Genomic DNA, 25,469 nt, shown 5'->3' on the forward strand with positions numbered 1-25,469 from the left:
CTTTAGCATGTTGGGTAACGTCATTAGTGTCCATTGTGAGCATCTGCTGCCACGAGACTTTGACCAGCTGGCTGTAAGTTGCATTAATATGTAAAAATGCAAGTTCAGTCTCCTGAGTGCTATTCCTAGTATTGTCTTTCAAAATTGCTAAACATGCTAAACAATAACATAACCATAGCAACTAATTTTATTGCAAGTTTGTGTTTTACATTACATTTCATAGGGATGCACCAATGTGAACATTTAGGCTGATGTCAATATCAGATGTTAATGTTGCTGTTACGGCAGATAACTGATATTTATTAATAATATATATAGATAGATATGTATAATTCCCTAACCTTTCAACATGACCACATTATTGCCTCTCTGCTTCAGGTAAACACCCACAAATCTTTAGATGCGTCACCATCACAGTTACTGTACATAACTAAATACCATCCCTCTCCTGAAAGACAAACACAAATTGTTCTGAGATGGAAATAAACATCAGCTATTAATTTCAGCATATTTTTACTTGCCAATACGCTGAAAAATAATTAACGGCCGATGACGATGTTGACGCTGATATATCATATGTCGTGCATCCTTAATATTTTAAGTGTATTTCGTTACGATGGGAACAGGCTCGTTGACTAAGCGAGACACAGAAGGACTCTATGATATCTTTATTTTGGGAGAAGTCGTCTCTCCTCGCTATCAGTGACACGAGACCAGGAGAGGGCTTCCATCTGCTGGCTAATGTACAAAGTGACATGTTGGGGGTTAAATGGTCTGGTCTGCTCCACAGCTGCCTTGTCTTTCAGGGCAGCTTTACACCACTCTGACAGGGTTTGTGTGTACTGACCCATTGCTGTGAGCTGGATGGATCTCACACATTACATGCTACTGTTATTTCAAAGCCTCAGTGAGCCTGGACATGACAGCCAAACCTGTAGAGAATCTGTCAGCCGCCAGCTCCAAGCATCCCCCCCGAGAGCTGCCCTGCGCAGACCCCTGCTGGGAGATGTCTGGTCAGCTTTCCACCCCGGCCCCTCCGCCGGTCACCTGTGCCAGCATGCCCGTCATCAAGTCCCTGTCCCAGCTCTTCTCCATTTACGCTCCCTCCAGCCTGACCTCACACCCTAAGGGATATATAAAGATTTGTTCTCAAAATGGACAGCTAGAAATGGGACACCTCTGATCCTACAGCTACATTCTCATGTCCACGAAAAGACGGCGTTGTTGGTGGGGTGGGAGGCAAGGGGTGGCATGATTTCGGGAAAGGTGATCAAACATTAAGGCCCTAAGAGAATGCCTGAGGTGGTGAGAGTCTCCTTGTGGTGTTGGGGTCCGAAGCTAACAGTGAGGATGAGAAACAGAGGCTGTTAGGAGCCATTACAGGAACAGCTGTAATCAGAGCCACTGTGGGTGGAAGAATATGTTCGCCGCGGCTCTCTGTTAGCAAACGCGTTCTTTATGACTCGAGAGAGCGGAGACAAAAGAGCGTTCCGTCTTACCAGGCAGTATGAATGGAGCACAGATGGATACTAGCAAAGGTAGGAGGCAGAACAGAGCAAGTTTCTCTCCCTTTTCTTTCTGCTCCTTTCTGTCACTCGCACATTTTCCTCCACTCTGTGGCCCTTTCACTCTGTCATACAGAAAATGTGTGTAAGTGCTTGTTCTTTGTGGTCTGGCAGCTGCTCTTCTACGGCTTTTACATTTGTCAGGGAAGCTCAGAACATTCAGTGGCTTATGGAGACCCAATTACCCAAAATTGCAGCCATTTCACGGAGGATAACACTCCCAGACGGTGTATCTACCTCAAGTCATGCATTTGTGCGTTGGTTAACCACCCACTCTGCTCCGTGACGTCACAGCATTTACAGGCGCTATTTTTACATGGATGTGCACTTCCTTCGGCTTCCCAGCTTGTTATACAAAATTCATAACCCAAATGAGAAAGGCATGAAATATAAATGTTGAGAGTGTAAGCCTAACCGCCCCACTCCTCTTCCCCCATGCTTTTGGCCTTTTGAGCAATCACAGCTTGTTAAAGCAGCAGTTTGTGTTACCGCCAGGCGATATCAACATGCTGTGGTATTCTCGCTGAAAAACTACACATGTCACGGTCTCGCAGCCAGAGTGGTTGCTCTACTCGACTACCACATCCCTCCCATAACGCCAACTTTATTTCTGTTTAGCTTCCCACTCTCCTTACCTAACCACCCCTGGGAGTCGCTAATAAAACAGCTCCAGTCTAAGACCCTCCACATGGCAGGATGTCCAGGCTGTGTAACCCTGCACCCCCCTTGGCTCTAGCTGTCGAGAGCTGCTGACATGACACAGTCTGAAGCCTGCGCCCCCAAGAACCCTGAACTCCGATTTGGAAATGGGCAGACTGCATGTTTCGAATGACTTCTCGCCGAGGGGTTCTCTGATACCCCAGAGATGAGGGAGAAGTGTTGCTAAAGGCGATGTTGCTACTCTTTTAAACTTAAAGGTGTTAATGTCTTTGGAGCTGAAGAGGAAAGGGATAAGGAGCTAATAATTTGGATATTCTCTCAGGGCTTTGGCCTGGCGAGCACAGGGAAAGCTTCCAGATAAAGTTACCGGCCAAGAACTGCAGTTCCTCAGTTATATCACGGGCTCACAGCGGGCCTGTGCTTTCCTACTTTACATTAGCATTTACGTAAATATTTTGTTAGCTAGTCGCTTTCAGCACAGCTGGTCAAGTGAGGCGAGGCTGGTTTCTCAGCAAAATCCCATGTGACGTCTTTATAGAGAACAAAGACACGTACTTATGAGGAAATACATTTCTGCATTATTTCTTATGTTATCTCATTGCTACATTTCCATCAAATATGGTTTCTAACACACTAATGACCTTTCTGCTGAAATACTGCTGCAGTTTCTTTAGTCAGTAAGCATTCTCTAAAGATCTTGTTGCTACACAGAAGAGCAAAAAATACCCAATAGTGTCATGTATATGGCATGGAGGCTGTATGACATCGTATTTCCCATAAATAAGAGCAAACATTTTAAATTTGTAATAATGATTCAGATTTTTATAGCACTTTTTCAGACACTAACACGTGTTGGAGCAGGAGTTGTAGTGTTTTGCTCTCATGTATACTTATCTCGCTTAAAACTCTGCTGCAAAAACTGCTTACAATAAACAAGAGGAGCAGATTTATGCAATCTGAGCATAGCGAAGCATTTTAAGCAAACACGACTTTTCTTTTTAAATAAATACAGTGAAATCATGTTTTAGTTTTTGTTTACATTTTGTATGTAAATACTCTGGTCCTGTAAAAGCATAGTAACTGTGTGTTCTAATATAGGATTTAATATTGGCCTGTGTCTAGTACAGATGAATCTTAATAAATCTGCGTGTTGTTAGAAAAGTAAACGTCAGTAATTCAGTTCAAAAAGTGAAACATATTCTATGCAGCTATGGCATGCAGAGTTATATATTTCAAGCATTTCTTTTAATTTGGTAATAGTTTGGGAATTAATAATGCAATAATGCATTCATCTGATGAAAATGTAAAGGCAATTGTAAGAACAGTTTTTGTACATTTATGCTTTGGCCAAATGTGACACATCCTAAAGAAGCTGGCTGTTCACAAAAAGACCTAAACATATTCATAGGAAGTTGAGCAAAAGTAAAACGTTTTGGAGAGTGTAGACTTTATGAAGCAAAGCCTGTTCAAAACAAGAGTTAAATACATGGACTAAACTGCTGCATTCCCAGTGTCTTTCAGCTCCTTTATCCCACATTTACTTTCATCACCTCTTATGCAACAGTTGCAGCCTTGGCTGATGTTGGGAAGAGACAAACTACCGCCTTAGACCTCACCGAATCGGTCCACTTGCATTTTGGCCCAAAATGTAAAGATGATCCTGTATTTTTGAGGACAACGTCATAAATACAGGACAACCTCATTTGGCGCTGATGTAAAACAGGATGCAAAATGTATTGTGAAATGTTCTGATCAGCTCAGGAGTGCTCAACTAAAGTTGCGTTAGTCGAAGGAAACTTCACAGCAATACCGTGTGTGTGCACCCAATAAGCTGGGCACATTTCTGCAAACAGTGGCACAAACATATGTTGAGGATAGCCAAGCAGGCTGCGTTGCGTATTGTCTATCTTGGCAAGCTGTGACAGAAAGCGGTGGCGTGCCGTTTATTGTTTTCTTCTGTGTGGGAGTTCTGTTAAAGACGTCTGCCATTAATGCAACTGCAGGCTTCATTAGGAAGGAACAGGAGCACAGAACCTCATCAAGGAGCTCTGGGGGAACAAACATGCGCTGTATAAACCTCTCCCGAGGTCACACAACCATCTACACTTGCTGCTCAATTACAACCCTAATGTTGTCGTCAGACAAAATATGGAGGAAGAGGACGAGCAGGGTTCAGGAGTGCTTTCTCCCGTCAGAAGCTGAATTGTTTTCATGCTGAAGCTTGAGGACAAAACGTCTTTAAGCATTCTGCAACATTAGAGACAATGAAACCATCCAGCCAGATTTTATGGAACCAGTTTCTGAAAGCCCAGCACAGAGGGGAGTCCTGATTGTAATTACTGTTTACCGAGACACACTGATGCAACATGAATTCTTATTCAGTGCGGCGGATATTTAAATTGATTCAACCTGAGCAAACCGTGTGTGTCTGTTTCTCAGCTTCCTGCAGGGTGGGTGGGTGGGTGGGTGTGCATGTGTGCGTGCGTGTGTGTGATGAGAGGAGACAGAGCAGCCTCCTCAAGGCCGCCCGTTGTTTATCTGCTTTAAATCCTGCTACACTTGGTATAAGCAAAAATGAATCGATTCGGGATCAATTTTATATCTGAGGGGTATGGGCCGGATTCTGCTGATGCTCACAAAAAAGGAAGTGAGAAGGGAGAATCGCAGAGATGTTTCTTGTGACAGTGAACAATTGGACCTTTGGAGGGTTCTGACAGCTGTAACAGACAGTTCTGAGGTCTATAGATGTCAGCACTTTCTTTCTAAAAGCCATTTTTATGCTGTACGGTGTCATACCCTAGATTACTGTCTGGCAACCTGGAGGGGTTATTTTCCTTTCGCTTTCTTTTGGCTGAAGGAAACAGAAGGTACACTGACATGCTAGTTATGATAAATGAATTGGTAATATCCATATCCTGTAAGTTAGATGCTGCCTGTTTCACCATCTAACGTATATGTCGCAGGTATATGCGATACTTGCGACATATATTTGATGGTTACTTGCCGAGTGAATTACAGTGGACCCCCACCTATTTTCTGTCCAGGATTCGTGGATTCACCCATTTGCAGATTTTTCTATGGAAATTATTGCCAAAAATTAGCCTATTTGTGGATTATTTCTGAAATATTGAATAGAAAATGCAGCTGGGGAAGCTGAAAACCCTTTGGACAATGCTGCTTGACTCGCTATTGGCTGGCATTTGCAAAGCAACCAATCCAGGAGCATCATTCATTCTCCTTGACACCAATTGGCTGTACAACCAGAAGTGGTGATAAGGAACACTGTAGACGTTAGCTTCTATGGTACATTTGGTGTTTGAACCAAATGTAACTGAATAGTTAAATTGCAAATGGCTAGCTACCACTAAAACCAGGGGTCCATTGTACTGTCAATCATTTACCTTGCTGTTTAAACATGGTTGAAAAAGGGAAACATGTCTTTAATTCTCAGCTTCAATATCCCAAAAACCAAAAGACTGAGGCAGGGTGCGAAAACCTTTACCAGTTAGGAATATAAGTTGGAACCAGGTGGTACTAATTAGATGCATTGATTAACTGAATATCAAACATTAGCCTCACCTTTGCCTTTCTACAAAATTCCTCTCAATTCTCATTTTCCTTCAGTGTTCTGTCTGGTATTTGCCGCATTGAGCTTGATTTCTCAGGATGCATTTCATCCTGGCCAATCAGCGAAAAGGAGGAGTTGTGAATGGTGATGTTGAGTTCCTGTGCTGTTTTTTCAATTGTAGTTTTAGTTCAGTTGCTCGTTTAGTTGTAGCACGGCAGTGGCAGTGGAGGATGTGAGTGAACGAAGCCATTCAGTCCGTGTTAGCCATGCTTCCAAATATTGAGCAATTAAAGTCAGCAAGAGGAATGTTGAAGACGTTTTATTGCTTTATAGCTGGCTCGTTCTGCTTGCCACTTTTCTCTTCCCAGAGAGGGATGGCAGCAGATTTTTCCTTCATGGAGCTGGTAAGATAAGGACTACAGGCCCAAACACTAACTCCATATCTGTGACACAGACACACAGTAGTAAGGGAATGGCCGCCAGTCCTGTCCCTCCTGTGGTTGTTGGTTTTGCATGATTTAAGCTATGCGACCCCTGCTCGGTTGAAATTCCATAGTCGAGTACGCGGCCGCGGAATGCGTGGAGGCGCTATTTCAAGGTGAAACAGACAGGAGTGACGGCCAGGACAGGAGGCTTGGCGTGTCGCAGAGGTCTCTGCAGTCATCAATTTGTCAGAACGTCACCAGACTCCAAGCTGGATGTAATAACCCTGCACATAAACACACATCAAATCCCGGGAATGAGCAAAGCGGTTTTGGCTCAAGGCGATCACGAATGTATTTTGTAGCGAGACAGGTGCTTGGCTGAAAGCTGTTGGTGTTATTGGAAGCTGTCTATTAATTATTTATATAAGGTTGTCTGTTTCCAGTGATGACACAAATGCAGTATGCAAAACATTTAGCTCTTCTCGTTATTACCACAGTGCGTGCCGAACTCGTGCTGGCATGCACTGCCTCCTGTTGCTCTGTGGCACTTTGTGCAATGAGGGTTTAAAATGTCTCTCAAGTGGCAACTTGCTAATGAAGCTCTGTAAACTGATCAATATACAGACAGGTCTTTCAACCTTAAAGACTCAATATAACGTCAGCAGTAGCTAAATGAATTACTAGAACCTATTGGTACATGCAGAAGAATGGGAATCTTTAGCTGAAGTCCTGGATCTATAAGAGATTGTCAGGTTTTCCAAATCCTGAATCTTCCACAGGAGGCAGATGTTGAAAGCTCAAAAAGATACAACAGAGCTACTTTGCTGTTCTCCATTCAGCTTTCCTATCATCTTCTGAAAGTTTGACTCTCACACCTGCTCTTTTGCTCCCTGAATGAACAGTAGTCATGGCTGGAAAATGGCCTTTAAATTGCTTGCTACATTTCTGTGTTCCCTTTGGTGTCATTTAAGCACCTCACTAGATATGTTTCCATCCAACTGTCATGTGAATGTTTAGCAAACTTTTAAAATTTTGCAAAAGGAAATTAGGAATTAGGCGTGTTTCCATCTACTGGTTTGGAGCAAACCAACCAGGATATGCAAACCGTGATTATGTCCGATGTTGACACTACACGTGGCAGTGGCGCAATGATAGTAGCCAACAAGGTAAACGTTGGCTACGTCATCCCTTCTACTGAAGAGTGTTGTCAACGTAGTCTACTTAAAGATCAGAAAACGAGTGGACTTTTGAGTTTCCAGTCAAATGGAGACCAGTCTGGGATGATCAAGCTGAAAGTCGGGCAAGTAAAATTTTAACCTGACATTAAAAAACATCCTAAGAAAGAGTAAAGAGGTCTCCGTGCCCGTTTGATTCCAAAGTTTAAAAAGGTTTTATTTTTATACCATATTTTTCTCTCTTTCAGTCTTATTGTTTAAGCTGCTGTGTACCTTTGAGTACATAGGGAGATGCAGCTAATAGTGAACTGTTGGGCATGACTTACCCTCAGATAATGATTCATACCCCCTGCCCCCCAAGTCTCCCACTGTGTCCCATGACATCCACCCCTAATGAAGCCTGGTTTCCTGTTCACTCACACAACCCCAGCTGACCATCCTAAAGTCCTTTACTTCTAAAGTCAGGCTTTTGTCTCTGACCACACACACAAAGCACACACAGGCCTCATTTTCCCGTCTATGCTCTGCCAAGCGACGTGAACTAGTTAGAAACCGCATTACCACTGAAACACTGAGAAACAGCAAGGGCTCTCTGCGTTCTGAGGATCCCAAGTGGGAATTGCACTTATTTGTTTTCAGGGATGAAGAAGACTGACAAATGAACCCCCGTGGGAGGGAACTGGCGGATACTACTCCTTTCTTCTTCTCCGCTCTGCGCAGCCCTGGAGTGTTCATTATGACCAGAATAGACACCTTCTTTTTAGCGTGTTAGCACATTCTCAAAACAAGCCGTGGACCTCAGGGACACCGGGGTGCAGCGGGAGAGTTGGGAATTCCTCCTCTCCCCCGTCTGCTGCGGTGAAGTTGTTTGCCGGCAGCAGTCTCTCTTGACCGATAATAACATTTGTAAGTGGAGAAGATTGACGTGGATTAGGGAGACTGCTGCCGGGCTTACTTGGTTGCTCATGCACATGAGGGCTGAGTGGATGGTTTCGTGCTGAGATGGTGCACATGACAGGAAATAAAAAAAAGACTATGGGTAACTTTGAAGCGCAGGATGTGCATTTTGAACAGTTCTTTGTACAACTAACCAAGTCTGCAAGAGTCGGTGCGTCCTGATTGGGATCTATCAACGACGGCCTTCTCTGACCGTTACAATCAAACCAACTGTCTTTGAGCTTTACATCATGTTATGTTATTTCCTCATGATTGACTTGATTCTTTAGTGCTTGTTTGAGGAATCCTTTAATTGTGGCAACCGCCTAGGTGGACCTAGCGCTGCCTTCGAGATGAAGCTCCCTCCTCTGAGCTGCAGTATCCAAGCCTTCCAGCTTCTGCCTAACAGAGCAGCCATCCAGTGCAACTCCTGCAGTCAGCTCCTTCAGACTAGCCAGCAGCAATTAGCAAACATCTGGTAGCACAATGCATCTGATGAGCTCATCATACGAGCTAAAACATTGCTAAAGGGTTAATAGAGGAGCAATGTTGTGATGACTTCCTAAAAGCAGAGTTTCAGAGAGAACATGAGTTTTTAAACAGACCAAACAGATTGTGCTCTAAAATGGCACCATGTGTCAGAAAAGTACATAATACTTCCCTTTTTTAATAACATCACCACCTGTACATGGAGCTGTGAGTCCTTGCTGAGCGTTTCTTTGCTAATGACAGAGCCCGCTCCCGGTGGAGTTGGGCTGGTGGGAGAGGTTTGTCAGGGAGATGGAAGCCCCCAGTGACAGCTGGCTGCTGCCTCCACCCAGGGGACCTGGGGCCCGTATACACCTTTTTGGCAGGTAAAGGATTTAGTTGGCTTCAGGAAGTGGTGGGGGAGGAGGAGCCCCCTGCCAGAACCCCATGAGGCCCCAGGAGCGTTAATTACAGTTTATGTATGCGCTGTCATCCCCCATGAGCCTCTCTGCCTCTGGAGCTGACTGCTGATGTCTGAGCACTTTGTTCTGCTGGATGAGGTCCCTGCAGAGGAATACCCTGGATGGAGCTTATTATCTATTGTTCTGAGTGACTTCAATAGCACAGCCGTTATTACTCTTTCGCTGGATTAATTTGCATGTTAGTGTTTTTAATAGCATGTTTGCTGCAATTACTGAAGTTTTATCAAACAAAAATCTCACCCGACTGACTAGAATCTTCATACATAATCAGTTGCTTCACAGTCGGTGTTTTTAACCTGACCTTAACTTAACCATTGCTCGTTGTGCAACAGCTACAACCTTCACTCTTATTACATGTCAGGGCTGCAACTAATGATTATTGTAGTAACTAATTGTTCAGAATATTAATCGATTAATCAAAAAAAATAAAACATTAAACCATTAAACATTCATCATATGGATCTGTTTGTGTCTTTAGTAAAGTTGATGATGATGATGATGATGATGATGATGATGATGATGATAACTGCTTCTCCATGGGTTTTTTTCTGAATCAGATGCAGGGAATTATTGTTCAAAAATGATCACCTGTTACCTTTGTTATTTTTTTTTATAAAAATGAATTGTACAGATTGTAAGGGAAGTAACAGTGAGTAAAGTTTAAACTAAAAATATACTTGCTTCCAATGCTTATCAGAACTGTTTAAGGGAAAACAATTTCATGTCAGATGTATCTCTATTTCATCTGCATTATGTATTTATTCTAGTTCTTGTTCCCTGTTTATATCAGTTTTGGTCCAAATCCTTGTTACTAAATGTTTTTCTTTTTTTCTACTTTATGTTTTTCATAGGTCCAGATTTTGGCATCAATGCTCTGTCCACCAATGGCAGCCAGGAGCCTCACGGCCCGGGCCTCCTCAAGGTGTCAGGCCTAGAGCGGAGTCAGGAACGGAGCCAGGAGAGCTGCAGGGACCCTCAGCCTCCTGAATCCAGCACCTTAAGTCCAGCTCTCGCCCTGCCACAGCCCGAGGCCTCCGTCGCCCAGACCCCAGCCCCTCTTCAGACCCTAACAAACAGCTCTGCCCAGGCTCCGACTCCGGCCCTGCCTCTTCCAAGCTCCGAGGCTCTCCCCGCCCCTCGGACCCCTGCAGCCCTGCCTCTTGCCCAGGGCCAGGAGACCTTACCACCCCCTCTTCCCCGACCCCAGCCACAGCCAGAACACCCTACCCACACTAGGCCTCAACCAACACCGAGCCTTCATCCGCACCCTCCGTCCCCCGCCCTTCCGACCCACCACCCCCACCAACAGCACCCCAATCAGGCGGGGCCTCATCGGCCCCCATCACGTTGCCACCCCCGGCCCCTTTCTGCTTACAACGGCCTCAACCTTAACGGCCACAGGTAATGCATCAAAACATCAAGAACTCAACATTTCCACAAACGCTGAGTCGAAAGCCTGTCAGGCCCGGCTGATTTAAACATGCATTATTTTTCAAAAAGCAAAGTAGAAATGAACAATTTAGGGTCTTTTCAAACTTGATAGTCCGACAGACTTGGTTCGATAGGGGACCAAAGTTTTGGTGCGGTTCGCTTTCACACTGCGTTGTGTCAAACGAATCAAACCCTTTGAAAAAGCTGCTTACCTCTGAACAAGACATGAATGCAACTTCCTTCTTCACAAAATATGGAGTGGCGTCAGATTTTAGCGGTTGTAGGATTTCTCATTTGTCTTTGGCTCGTGGTATCTTTGGCTAATACCCAGAATCGTGATCGGCCAAAATCAGAATCGGCAGGTCAGTCTCCTTGAAGATCAGTAATTGGTGATCAGCCAGAAAACTGCAATTAGTGCACCCCTACTTTGGACACCCTTGATTTAACCCTTTCCTTTGGCTAAGTTTGACATTCCTCAGCTGTGATTTATTAGAATTGCAGTGGTATATGTTTCTGAATGGGAACAGAATCGAAATAGCCATATGGTCTAGATATCTAAATACTTCACTATAAGGATTATTTTCCCCGCATTACATAAAGCCTATTGTAGCATTCCAATTTATCTGTTCAGACAAAGCATAATCAAGCCTGATTTATTGTCCATGCTAGTCCACTGGGTCCTTTACGGCTGTTGGTAATCTAAGACTTCTTCAGAACCAACTCTGTCCCATCATCAGCTTTGTCTCATGGGCTCCTGGGACTTGGCTTTGCCCGCTCCTCGCTGCGCCAGCTCCAAAAGCTTGCCAGCACGGCAACACGGTCTGGCACCCGCTGTGAATAATCACGGCCGGGGCCCACCGAGAGGAGCGAGCGCTGCAAATGAGCTTTTAGGCTTAAAGCGGGGAGCTGCAGAGACGCAGGCTCTGCGACTGCCCCTGGGGAGAACCCACACACGCCACAAAAGACTGTTTGCTAACATGCTTGCGCCCGCTCTCGATCCCTCTCATCCCATTTCTGATGCACGTGTTCCCTACCTGGCTCTGGAGGAAGTGCTTTAGCAGGAGCTGTTCAAAGACAGATGCTCAGTCTGTTGTCTGCCAGCGGCGGTTTATTTGCATCCGAGGGTGTTGCGAATTTGGTGTTTTCACAGATCCGGTTAGCCCTGGATTCTGTGAAAACACCAGAGTAAGGCAGGGAGGAGATTGTAAATGGAAGGCAGCGGAGGTGTGAAAACAGCGTACTGGGAATTGAATGTGGAAACAGATGGTGACGCGGGGATGTGCAGTAACAAGTGTTAAATTTGACTAATCGCGCTCGGCTTAACTTTGGCTTCCTTCTTCCTGCTTTTTCCATTTCCACCACCAGCAGCAGCAGGAGCAGCACCCCCGGCGCCAAGCTGCACGGATCCTCCGCTCCCGTATTGCACCTTCCCAACCAGCCGCCTGCTCCGGCAGCTGCCACCTTCCCTCTGTCTCTGGCGGCCAACCAGAGCGCCCCCCACAGCTTCCCCTCTGCGCTGCAGCCCTCGCCACATCCTCATCACCCCAATATGTTTGCGACTCCAGCAGCATTGCCTCCACCACCACCACTGACATCGAGCACCCTGCCGGTACCTGGACATCCCGCTGCTGGGAGTGCCTATTCAGGTAGGCCACGAGCTACTTTGGAAACAATGTCGCCCCCAAGTGGTGTGTCAGGGGACTTTCCCCATTAAAAAAAAAAAAAAATCAAAACAAAACGTTGCATGACATTTAGAATGTTTTCAGATCTATGTTATGCTAATTCTGTGCTATCTGCTCTCACAGGTAGTTTTTACAGGTTACCTGTGTGCTTTTTTGGATTGCATTTGATCATCTCTAGTGGAATATCTAAAATATTTAGACTGATTCAAACAAGCTGGGTTGTTGTACACTACTCAGAAATGACTTAAAGCAAATTTTGAAATAAGAGAGGTATTTATTAAGTTTTTTAAAACATAAAGAAAGCGCTGGAGGAGGCATAAAAGGTAGGGGCTCGCCCACGGTGCCATAAAACCAAGAACCACCACTGTACAAACTGACAGCCAGGGGACTTTGCAACAGTCAGGTCAAATGTCATGGCACATTGAAGAGTGTTTATTTCCACTTTCACCAGCAAAAATGTTCACGAGGAAGAAGCCAATTTGTTCCACACAGAATAAATGGATGTGGATTTTGCTAAAAAGATACTCATGATGTGTTTATGAGGAGAAAATTCAACCAAATAAAGTTAAAAATTAAAAATATATGTCACAACAATTCACAGAGGAACAGAAGTGAACGGGTTGTCCTGGAGGAGAGACTCTCTCATGCCAGAGTTTGTTGAATTCAGGAGAAAAGCTGTTGATTACTTGGACACCCATTCTGTCTCCACAGGCTGCGTTAACGATTATTAGAACAGCAGATGCTGCCGCCTCAGAGGGGCCGCGGTGTGTCCAATCACAGCGTCTGACTGGTCCTGCTGTCAGACAAACCGCATCAACTTGAGCTTTGCTTAAATGCACCATGACATGCTGATAATCCTGTTCATTTCCTGCTTTTTTCTGTAGTTGAATTTTTTTCATAGTTTTATGGCTTCCTGTGTAAGGCAATGATGTTTTTATATCTAATATCATTCAAGCCACAGGGAAAGTGCAGAAATGATGAAGACAAGTGTTACTAATCTAACATATCCCTCAGTGAAAACAACGTATTATATGAGGATTGGACTCCTTCCAATATTGCTGAAATATATCTGTTGAACCAGCAGGTTGTGATAACAAACGTTGTCCTAGGAGCAACTGAAGACTCCTAAAATGAAAGTTAAATCTTATCAATTTCTTCAGCTCACATTTGAAGTGTAACAGAAACAAAGTTGGAACAAAGTGAGAGATAAACAACATAAAATCACATAAGTTGGTGTATGAACTGATCCAAAGCACCGACAGGCTGCAATAAAAACAACAACCTTCAGTGTGGTTGTTGTTACTTAGGGACCAGGTTCACATTAGCTAAAAAGCACAGACATAAGAGGCTTCTAGAACTAAAATAGTATTTTATACCACACGTCACGACATGTTTGTGGTTCGTTCAATCCAGAGCCAGAGACGTTTAGCAGTTTGCTGGAAGACTAAATGTAATAGAACATCCTGGATTTGGAAGCAGCGTTAGTGATGCTGGCTGCTCTAAACTCAGTCATTGCTAAATAAATTTGTTGGTACCGGTTTCAACTATTGTTATTCTTTGTTCTACTTTTAAGTCGAATCTCTCACACACACAGTGTGACGTCACCTCTACTCCTAGTATAAATAGTTAATGACCGTGTCACTCCACAGTCTGTCTGGAAAGCACGATCTGTACCAATAACTCGTTTGCCCATCTGCTGAAAGTGACACTCCCAGGAGAATATTTTCATTTCTTTCTTTCCGTTTGCATTTTATTGCGATCGTAAAAATAGGGTACGAGTTAAAGATAGTGGCAACAAATATAGATTAAAAAACAGTAATAGAGACAGAGTAATAAATTTGCTTCTCTTGAACAAATGGGATACAGTTTTGTACAATCTGACAATAATAATAAGTCTCATTAAAAAATGTGTGCATTATAAAAGTAGGTCTTCTCTTGATGTGTCCACCAGAGGGCGCATTGACAGAGTGAATAAGTTATAGTTCAAAGTCCAATAAACAATTTTCCACAGAAGTATGATATTTAAATTGTGACAACCATCCATCCATTAATTAAATAGTTATTTTTAGAGCAAATATTTTAACAACAGAAATCAAAGCACGATTTTTTTTTTTTTTTACAAATATTGTATAAATCTGGCTCGAAATTCTGAACTTTGCATCTTTTAAATAACGTTTCATTACTGTTGTTGTTCTTTGGTCAGTTTGTGTTTATTATGCGTCTGAATAAAAAGTTTTGATTGATTAATATTCAAATATCAAGCCAAGTGTGTGTCCGTTTTCCTCCAGAAGCCTCTTCCTTAAAGTCACCCGATTAACGAACCGGCTCTTCCTCTCGACTCCCTCGTTTCCAGAACAAGACCTTCTCCGTCAGGAGCTCAACACCCGATTCCTGGCCTCTCAGAGCGCAGACCGCGGCGCCTCGCTGGGCCCACCGCCCTACCTGCGGACGGAGTTCCACCAGCACCAACATCAGCATCAGCACCAACACACCCACCAGCACACGCACCAGCACACGTTCACGCCCTTCCCCCACGCCATCATGCCCACCCCAGCACCACCCATGGTGCGTACCCCAACCAGAAATGTGAGGATAAGTAGAACACACCGTTGTTGGGTTCCAGGGTTTTTCATGCCTGTGTTTTAATGATTATGAAGGGAGGAGGGTGAGGGCGGTTTATGGTTGTGAGAGCAAAGATTTTACACCATCTGGACATGGTGTGCCAGCAGCGCGCTGCGGTGAGCTGTGGGGAACTGAGGGTTCCGAGTCGGTTTCTTCTATGATGACCATGTGTTCGCTACAGCAGCTCCTTTATTCTCCCAGAAAATCTTTTTTTCTTTTTTTTTTTTTTTTTACTGTTTTCTCTGGCAAACTCTAAAACTCCAGGCTTTGAATGCTGTTATTTTCTAAATTGGAAATAAGTTGCCCAAAGCATGTTAAGTTCAGAGCCAGCTTTCAGAACATAATACTCTTAATTCATTCTGAATTTAATGACATCATTTGGTCCCGTTTGGAGGTTTTCATTACTGGCAAATGTGCTGCATTAGAACCGCTGCTGTCTGTTAGGGACGACCACAGGCAATGGGTGCCTGACATAAATACTCACGCATTCATAACTGCGCGGCCCACAGAGCATGGGCTTGGCTCTAAAGATACCTCAAAGGCATCATGGCGAAGCCTCTGACAGCTAATGAGGCCATAAAAAGCCTCTTTATGGCCACAGTGTTTAGTCTCGACTGTGGAAATGTCCGCCCTGAGCCTGCAACCAAATGAGCGCCAGCCCACACTGGTTTACAAGGTCTTCACATGATCACAAGCAGGGAGAATAAAAACAGGCTGGCGTTGGGGGCGGTTAAACTCGAATCTTATTTCCCATCTTCGATCTTGTTTTGTTTGCATGTCCTTAGTTCTCGAATGTAGTTGGTGATGTCTGGAGTCCTGGTAACACACATGTGAACCGTTTGACCTCTCTTCTTTACACTTCTGTACTCAGCTCTCTTTCGTTTCTCCTACAGTTTGACAAATACCCAACAAAAGTCGATCCCTTCTACAGACACAGTGTGAGTTTCCCTACTGCCTGCTATCTCAGTGTGTAGCTAATTGTGGCTTTCCTGTCATGCCGCTGCTGCTGCTGTTGTCGCTCTGTGTGTGTGTGTGTGTGTGTGTGTGTGTGTGTGTGTGTGTGTGTGTGTGTGTGTGTGTGTGTGTGTGTGTGTGTGTGTGTGTGCGTGCACGTGTGTGTAGCTGCATTTCCATTGACTATTTAATTGTGCAGTTTGACTTTTCAAGTATAAAATCACTCAATGCGACAAAAGTGTTTCCAATTTCGATACGGCCTTAAAAACCACCTCATCCTAGTTCCAAAGCTTTTCATCCAAAAACAAGTTCTTTCAAAATTGTTGTGTTTCTATTAAGCAAGTTCATTTTCGAAATGTCATATTGCGCAGTGGAAACACAGCCACTGACTGCTTTTCTTTGCTGCAACATTTTATCCTTCAACATCGATGTAGTTGCGTCTTTTGAAGCAAAGCAGAAACCAGAGCATGAGATTTTCTATCTCTGCAAGTTGTGGATTATTTCAGGCATTCCTCTACCTTCATCTTTTTCAACGCACTGTTTTAAAAGCCAACAAATACTTTGAAACTTCCCTTGATGTAGCCACTTGCTATGAAAATCACTCAAATCCAGAAGCTATTGTTTGTGCAGCTCTGCTGCATCTCTTATGGTTAAAGAATGCAAACTGATGTACAAAGTGAAAAGTGATGCGTTTGACCAGAGCGGGGTGGAGTAAGTGGTCGATTAAACATCCACTGCTGAAAGATAATATATGTAAGCCTTTGGCTTACATATATTATCTTCTCTGCTCGTTTAAATCTAATGTAAACGAGCAGAGAAGAGTGTTTTTACATCAGTTGGTGAAACATGTCAGCAATCATGTTGAACCGTTTAAAACCGCAGGACTCCTGAGTTAATGACAGGATGCTGAATCTATCTGAATATTCACTGTTGGTTCCATCTCCTCACCCTGGTGGACCCGTCTATGAACCTTCTTTTTTCTCGTCTCCAGCTCTTCCACTCATACCCTCCAGCCATGTCTGGCCTCCCACCTGTCATTCCTCCAACTGGGCCCTTCAGCTCCCTGCAGGGTGCCTTCCAACCCAAGGTAAGACACCAACATGCGATACTTACAGGAAGGCCAATTGCACATCAAATTTATGAAAACGTCTAAAATGTTTCTATTTGTTTGCTTCCTAATATTTTTCTAGTCAGTCAAATTTATAGAGATGCACCGATCAGAATTTTATGGCCGATATCTCATCTTCTTTGGCCAAACAATTCAAATATTCCAATTCCTCCTTAAGAACTCTAACATAAGAAGACGCAAGAATGGCTTTCAAAAATATATTTCTACACTGGGGGCAGAGGTGACATCATGTTATTTGTGTGAGAACACAGATAAGGAAATTGTAAATATTAGCTTCTACAGCTGTATTTAGTGTTAGAACTTAAAATAGGAAGTTAAGGGTGTTTATACAAGGGTTTCAAGTATTCAAGCAGCTTAACTATTTTGGACAGCCTTGACCGCTAACTTTGTCGACTGTGATGCTTCGAGTGAATTTACCATTACTCTAAGATTCCCAAAAGCCTGCTAACATCTCCACATCCTGTTTATGTCATGACATAGAGGTCTGAAGCGCAAAATAATAAAATGTGGCAAATTAGCTATAGTCCATTCAGCCTTCCTATTACCTGTTGGAAGTCTTTCTTGCTCTCTCAACCTCTTGTAGTTTGAATGAGCCACAGAAATATCTTGGCATCCATCCTACATTTATCGCAAAGACTACAGCTTCATTTTGAAAAAACTTCTTGCATCTCTGAGCTTTTTCTGATTTCAATTTTTAAACATATTTCTGATACAAACAAAAGCTAAGTCCGTTTCGCATAACTCAAAAAATGTCGTCGGTGCAGTTAGCACGTAGGCACGATGCATTCATAGATTAAGAAAAGGTCAGACTTTTTGGATGAAAATAATCCGATTCTGGTCACCATTTCTCAATGCATCTCTCAGGGTTTTTTTTGTGTGTTTCCTATAAATTTGTCACAGCCTACCACAAATTACAGACAATCTAACCAATCAATCCACATCTTTTGCATTGCAGACCTCTAACCCCATGGACGTGTCCAACAGACCCGGGGCGGTGCCTCACACGTTCTTACAAAAGGACCCCAGGGTGAGAAAGTGTGCTGTGGTCAGAGTCATGTTTTAACACTGAATAATGTCACTATGGAGTCAGTTTGCATCTTCTTCTCTGTCTCTCTGTCCTGTAGCTAACGGATCCATTTCGGCCCATTCTGAGGGTGAGTCATGTCAGGCCTTGGATTGTTGCAAACATACCAACAGCCATTATACTTTAAAAGAGTTTTCTGATTAGGTTCAGACTGAGTGGTGGGTGGTATTAATATCAGATGTGTTTGGAGGTAAATGCAGAAATCTTTTTTTTTTCTTTTTCCCAATAATATGCTCAACATGAGGCCATGAAAAAAAGCCATAATCTGTTGTAATTGCCCCACCACCTTTGTTTTATAACCAATCTTTGTAATTTTGTTTCATGGCATTCAGTCTACAAAATGTGCATGGACTAAACGAGCGTTGCTCTTCCTTTGGAATGTTGTGTGCAACAAGTCGAACATAAAAAGAGTCCTTATTCAAGCAGATCTGAGTCGTGATTAAATTCTCAATTTGGAATATCTCTCCTAAAACAAAGGAAAGCTGCATCGATGTAAGTTGAAACTGAAAAGAAAGACTTGCATGTCGATTTATTCCTAAATTGTTCAACTCTGTATCAAAGCTACTAATTTTAATTCCTTACAGTGAGGTTAGAAATATCCTGTTATTCTTATGAAATAAAATCCCCAGAAAGGATTACTTTAAGGTTAAGTTTCCTGTTGGATGTTTTGCATGTTGTGGTTGTTTATTTGATGGGTTAGTGACTGTGTTTGTCTCGTGGTTACAGAAACCTGGGAAGTGGTGTGCCATGCATGTCCATATTGCCTGGCAGACGTATCACCACCAACAGAAAGTGAAGGTGAGAGATCATCTAACTCTCTCTGAATAGTTTCAAGCCACAGCTTTGATAGTCGTTGAACTGAAGTCAAATTCATGGTATAAAAGTCATCCTAAATGCCAGGTGAGACATGTCAGCTCTTTGCCACATTGGGTTTTGTCTGCAACTGGACCTTTTAAATGTTGGGTGGGCTGGCAATGCAACAAAACTTCATACTTCACACAAACAGGGTTCAGTTTTTAAACAACATGCTTGACTTTTATATGTCGTCAGAACTTACTTTTACTTTCGGTGCTTTGAGTCCAAACTGAACTTCGAAAGAAATCTTTTCAGTTTTCTGCTCCATCTTCTTGGAACCACTTGCAGCAACATATGAATCTAAAGGCGACGTTGTCACTAGGTGGTTTTTAACAATGTTCTTACTGATTTTGAGAAGGAATCATCTGTCTGTAAATGTTTTAACTCAGCAATCTTTTTACTCATTTATTAATGAACCTTTTTCTGTTTTGCTCCAGATGTTCTGTAAACTGTGTGCTGCTGCCAGGCTTCTCTTGTAAAAATAGATTTTCAATATAATGGGATTTTCCTGGTGAAATAAAGGTTAATAATAATAGTATTATTAATAATAATTGGACTTCAAGCACCTTTTGTATCCATTAGTGAGGTTTTGGCATAATGCTGGGTATTTGACTACATTGCTAATCAGAAATAATAAAGCTCAATTATGCTGGTTGGGTTTCCTGCCACGGACTTGACTTTTATAGTCTTGCTTAAATGTTTCCAGTTTTAATGCGTTTAGGATTATTGCTGTGTTGGAACACCTAATTGTGAAGTTTGAACCAGCTGTTGAGTTGAGGTGAAGTTGAAGAGTTTTTGTTGCCCCCCCAGCATGATGGTGCCACCCCCATGGTTGACAGTTGCTACAGCTGAGTAGGGCCTTCTCTTCTGCACTGCATCCTCTCTTTACATGACAATATAAAACTGGAAACTGTATTTGTTTCCTGTCTTGAACAACAACATAATTTGGTCTGATGGTGAAAACTTGGACGTGGTTGGGTATTCCGGTTATCCCACAAGCACACCACAAGTGGTTTTGGGGATAAATGAGGCTTGTCAGAGCCTCATTTATCATCAGCCCTGTTGAAGATATGCAGAGTGGGGTTACAAACCGGGTTCATGGCAAGAAAACAACCAACTTACATAAAGTCTACCATTTCTGAAGATGAGAGTGGTCATCTGTTCAGCCAGAAAGAAAACAAAGAAAAGAAAAGTCCAATCTGACATGCGTTTCTGTGTCGATCTGGCGTCTTCCAGCAGCAGATGCAGGTCGACCCTCACAAGCTAGACTTCGGCCTCAAGCCCGAGTTCCTCAGTCGACATCCGGGCCCCAGCCTGTTCGGTGCCATCCATCACCCAAGTGACTTGGCACGGCCTGCTACGCTCTTCTCTGCTGCAGGTCGGTCGTATATGTTAACAGTAGAAAGTAGCGTTTCTATTGCTTCAACTTTAACAACAGTCAGCTCCAAGTTGGTAACATCATGGTCTTTGGTCGTCTCTCCTTCCTCAGGTCCTACCCACCCTTCAGCTGCTCCCTTCGGCCACCCACCCCCTCATCCAGGAAACTTCCTCGCCCCAGCATCACACTTAGGCAAGAGGACTCTCCCCTTTGGTTTGTTCCAGGAAATGAAACATTCCCGTGTTAATTAAATGTGAAGTAACATGTTATCTCTGTGCCTCGCCACAGAGCCTTTCAATAGGCCGTCATCGTTTGGAGGACTGGGGTCTCTCAGTTCATCGGCCTTCGGGGGGCTTGGAAATCCAGCACTCAGTGAGTTTCAGCTTCGTGATGAGCAGTTTGCTACGACGCGATGCATCAGATACCGACACAGGAGAAAATTGTCGAGATACGCATTTAACTTGCGTTCTGTTGTGTTTTTTCCACGTGTTGAATCCCTAACAGCGGCCAACTCCGTGTTCGGCCATAAGGAGGGCCCCAACGCACCGCAGCACTTAAACAGCAGCAGCAACAGCAGTCACCAGGAGCCGTGGAACCGCCTCCACCGCACACCCCCATCCTTCCCCACGCCGCCCCCCTGGCTGAAGCCTGGAGATTCAGAGAGAAGCGCCTCAGTCAGCTCACATGAGAGGGATCGGGACTCTGATAAGCGGGACTCAGTTGGTAAAGACGACAAAGACAGGTGAGTACTCCAGAGATCTCCAACTAGTCTCCATTTCTTTATCTTTTGGGAGCACAAAAAGGTTGCAGTAAGAGCTAAATGGACCAATACTCATCAGTCTCATATTTCCTAAGAAATCACTAATAAACTCTACAAATGAGCCAACACTTTGCCCTAGTCATTGTCTCGTGACTGATGTCTTCAGATTCAACTCTTCTCCACTGATCTCAGCCTGAACAACCGTATGAGGTATTTAAAGGTGGGGTGCACCGATAAATCAGTCCTGATCTATTTGATTCTTTGATGATTGTCATTTTGCCGATACTAAAGGGTCTGTTTATCCTGAGCTGAACAGTCGATGTGCAGTCACGTGGTAGTGGACCATACGTATTCGGACACATATTTCAACAGCGCAGATCACCTCCTCCCGCTTCTGCTCATTCTGTTTTGCTGTAATGAAACGGTCACGGAAAGAGCGCCACACGTTTCTGCAGACAGCATCCTCCATGGTCAACAGCCTTGCAATTTCCATTAGCCATTTGTCAGGCTTATTATCATTGTAGATCTGGTGAAGAACCAATTCCTCATTGTGTCACAATGATGGACCCACCAGGTCACAGTGGAGTGAGCTTAACAGTAGTGACACAACTGTTGCCAACTTAGCAGCTTTGTTGCTATATTTGGGGACTTTACAGTAAAAAAAAAAAAAAAGGGAGGGGATGGCTGTATGGGCCAAAATCGGAATCGGCCGATCTAAGTTTTCTACAGATTAATGCACTCCTTCTTAGGCTGCTACCCCCGCAATCCGACCCCGGATAAGCAGAAGAAGATGGAAGGATGGATGGATAGTTTAAAGTGACCCAGATGAAAAACTGTCAAAGTTCCCTTTTGAGAAGTGTTGGCTTTTGCTATAGATAAAATGATAGGAATTTATCTAACTCTTTTTAAATAAGTGGAGATGTAATTATTTTTGGGATACTGTGCTACACGCTAATGAGGACGACTTCCTTTGTGTTCTTCTAGGGACTCGGTAGAGAAGCGGCAGCCAAGCCATCCATCCCCGGTCCCCGTCCATCCAATCAACCTCCTCAGCCACACCCGGCCCCCTGAGCACCATAGAAACCACCTGCCTCCCGCTTCTGGGGACCCTCAGAGGGACAAGGAGACGAAGGCCAAAGACAGAGAAAGGGAGCACCAAGACTCTTGGAAAGACAACGCAGATGACCACAAGCTCAAGGACAACCAGCACAGCGACAAGGACGCACCAGTCATCCATGATGGCCGAGTGTCAGAGGACAAGGTGCCCAGCAGGGGCACCACGTCGCCCTACGTTCGGCAGACCAGCCTGGAGCGTCCTAATGGTGGTCTGAGCAGGGAGGTCCTGGAGAAGAAGTCGGAGCTACCATACGAGCAGCAGCAGAAGAAGAACAATGAGATTAAAGTGAAGGAGGAGAGGAAGGAGGAGCACGATGGGGCAGCAGAGAGGATCAGTGAGCCCCCGTCACAGGCACCCCCCACTCCAACGCTTCACCCACCCTCCTCGGTGCCCATTCCAATGGGAATGCCAGGGGTCCACCCCATCAACAGCATCAGCAGTCTGGAGAGAACTCGTGTTGTGGCCCCCTTCATGGGTGCCAGCCCCCTTCCTGGGGTTGAGAGGTTCCCCTATCCCGCTTTCCACTGGGACCCAATGAGGGACCCTTACCGAGGTCTGGACATCCACAGAAGGGACCCTATGGCCAGGGACCTTCTGCTGAGGAACGACTCCCTGCATCGGCTTGCAGTTCCACGCCTTTACGAGGCGGAGCGCTCCTACCGGGACCGGGAGCCTCACGACTTCAACCGCGACCACGTCCATTCTCTGGTCCTGGAGCAGCGGAGGGAGCAGGAGCGCGCCCAGCTGGAGGAACGCGACCGTCTCAACATGCTCAGAGAGGACTACGAGCACGGCCGCCTCCATCCCCCAATGCACCACCCAGTCCTGGACGGACACCTTCCCCACCCCGCCCCGGGCCTTATGGCCCCGGGACTTCCAGGCATGCACTACTCCAGAGTGAGCCCATCAGCCGCAGCAGCAGCCGCTGCCGCGGCGCATCAGAACAGCATCTTAAACAAAACGCCACCCACAGCGTCGCTGAGCGCTCCCCCGCCTCTCATCCCGACCATGGGTGCCCGGCCCGGTTCCCCCAGACGGACTACTCCGCTGGCCACAGACATCAGGGACAGACCAACTCACAAAGACATTGAGGCGCGATGAGTTGCGTCGGCGTTCCCGTCAGCCCCGTGCCTCACCGTCACTAAACTCACACCCAGCACTTAGCTTTGGACAAAGCGAGACTGTAACATAGCTGTGAATAATTTATGTAGGCGGACGTGTCTACACGTGTTTTTGTATAAAACTAAAATGAAAAGAACCTTTTTCTTTTTTTTAGTTTGCTCCATGGTTTTGTGTGTTTATCCTGTATAGCAAAAGTGATGTGGAGTAAGACTAAACTTTGGAATGTACAGCTACTTTAGCACTGACAGTCATGTAGATAATGTACAGTCGCTGTTGCTCACTCTGTATGGATTGAAAAATCATGGTACAAATATGCAAAAGAGTGTTTCGAAAGCTTTACTTTGACTAAATGTAAATATAGGAGTATTAAGGCTTTGATTCAGAATGTGCTTTTCGCTATTTGTTTTCTTTTCAGCATGTTCCAGAGATACCCCACACCCCCACATACAACTATGCAACAAACGTCTGGGCTCCTGTTCTGAAAGCTGGCCTTCTCAGCACTGCTGATCGTGCACCAATAAAGGAAAACATGGCTGAATTCTCTTCACCACACAAAAATCATAGTGAAACACAGGTTTTAAATGGGACCTATTAAGCTTCCTTGATCAGGTTACGATAGGTCAGAGCATGCTCATTACAAAATCAAATAAAAAAAACAAAATCATTTCTAGATTAGGAGATTTTACTCTTTCAAAATGAGCTGTTTTAGGGACTCTTGTCACTTTAAATCCAAATAAGCTGCTGTTGGCCACGCCCCCTAACTCAATGTTTACACTCACAAGAGAAAATGATTGCAAACTGATGCGCAATTATACAACCATTCGTCTTTGAAAAGCAGAAATGGAGCCTCCTGCACAACCAACAATAGTACACCAAGTGGTTTCGAGATTGTAAGTCAAAAACAAAGCACTTGCCTTTTCCAGCAGCCATTGTACGGCCCATACTGTGGTAAAACCTGCTGATCAAACATGATGGAGGTCAGCTTGGGTTCTAGGTGAGGGCTGGGTCTGCTGATTTATGGCATTACATTCTGAAGGTTTATGAAATAGATCCTTTTCAAGACACCAAAAAACATTAACTTATTGCCAAAAACCGGTGCCTGGATGTTTTGTTTTTTAAGCACTTGGGCTGTTTTTATAAGTACAAAAACGTGAAATGTGAAGTTTGCATAATAGGTCCCCTTTAACTGCTCCACATTCTCGGATTCAACTAAATGATCATATTTAAGAATGATTCTATCATTGTAGTGACAATCTACATTCCTGTATTGAATCCTAAAGTATTTTCTTAAATGTAGAATCTCAATGAATAGTTTATCTCGTCTCCCATCGTTCTGGTTCTGTGGGGAATGCAGCCCAGTCAACACCAGGATGGCACGTTAGCCCAGCTGATGGTGTGTAAAGTACATGTTTTGGGAATTAAGTTCTGTTGGTCGGACAGTGTAATAAAGTGCTTTCCTAAGTTGTTGTACCTACAAATACAAAAAGACAAAAAAAGCAAGTCTGAGCTATGGGCCGTTCGTTTCTAACTCGCAGAGATCTATTTTAGTAGTTCCTGAAGGTTTTAGTTGTGCGCTTAAAAAAAAAACAAACTCTGTGATATGTTGTGCAGTGTTTTTTTTTTTTTTTATCTATTGATAAAAATGTCCACCAGAGCCATAGTGGTTAGTTAATGCGTAATGCAAAAAGATTGTTACCTGAGAAACTCTTTTGCTGTTTACCGTGTACAGAGGGAGGAAAAAAAACTTTCTAGCTCATGTACAAAAAAAATGAAGCGACTGAATCTTCAGCATGTTCCTCATTTAAACTTGTGATATGTAAATTGTGCCATGTTATTAAAAAATGTGTACTTTAGCCGTCTTTGAGCCATTTTGTCACGTTACAAGCCGTAACAGAAAATCTTCTGAAGTCACCCTCAATTAGCAGTGAAACCCGGAAAGTATTCACAGCCCTTCCTTTGTTCCATATTTTGTTGTTACATTATTACACATTGTATTAAATTAATCTCTCCTCAAATTTTTACACACTAATAACTAATGAAAATCTGGAATACATAT

The 25,469-nt window shown here is 44.0% G+C and overlaps 1 protein-coding gene across 14 annotated transcripts in view; it reads left to right on the top strand.

Moving 5' to 3' along the window:
* Positions 1 to 25,266, top strand: part of auts2a (activator of transcription and developmental regulator AUTS2 a) — a 358,488-nt gene extending 333,222 nt beyond the window's left edge. For 6 of the 14 annotated variants that reach the window (XM_008428205.2, XM_008428208.2, XM_008428207.2 and 3 more), the window contains 13 exons: positions 10,131 to 10,680; positions 12,076 to 12,356; positions 14,746 to 14,978; positions 15,908 to 15,952; positions 16,960 to 17,055; positions 18,053 to 18,124; positions 18,222 to 18,251; positions 18,908 to 18,979; positions 20,273 to 20,414; positions 20,526 to 20,627; positions 20,703 to 20,786; positions 20,907 to 21,156; positions 22,159 to 25,266. In XM_008428205.2, the coding sequence (XP_008426427.1) occupies positions 10,131 to 10,680; positions 12,076 to 12,356; positions 14,746 to 14,978; positions 15,908 to 15,952; positions 16,960 to 17,055; positions 18,053 to 18,124; positions 18,222 to 18,251; positions 18,908 to 18,979; positions 20,273 to 20,414; positions 20,526 to 20,627; positions 20,703 to 20,786; positions 20,907 to 21,156; positions 22,159 to 23,392 (3,191 nt within the window). In that variant the 3' untranslated portion in view covers positions 23,393 to 25,266. Of the gene's footprint in view, positions 1 to 1,246; positions 1,539 to 10,130; positions 10,681 to 12,075; positions 12,357 to 14,745; positions 14,979 to 15,907; positions 15,953 to 16,959; positions 17,056 to 18,052; positions 18,125 to 18,221; positions 18,252 to 18,907; positions 18,980 to 20,272; positions 20,415 to 20,525; positions 20,628 to 20,702; positions 20,787 to 20,906; positions 21,157 to 22,158 lie in introns of those variants that run through there. The other 8 variants (XM_008428218.2, XM_008428219.2, XM_008428211.2 and 5 more) reach the window with 8 other exon arrangements.
* Positions 25,267 to 25,469: the final 203 nt, after the last annotated feature.

The sequence above is a fragment of the Poecilia reticulata genome, linkage group LG14 (genome assembly GCF_000633615.1).
Source record: "Poecilia reticulata strain Guanapo linkage group LG14, Guppy_female_1.0+MT, whole genome shotgun sequence".
NCBI lineage: Eukaryota > Metazoa > Chordata > Actinopteri > Cyprinodontiformes > Poeciliidae > Poecilia > Poecilia reticulata.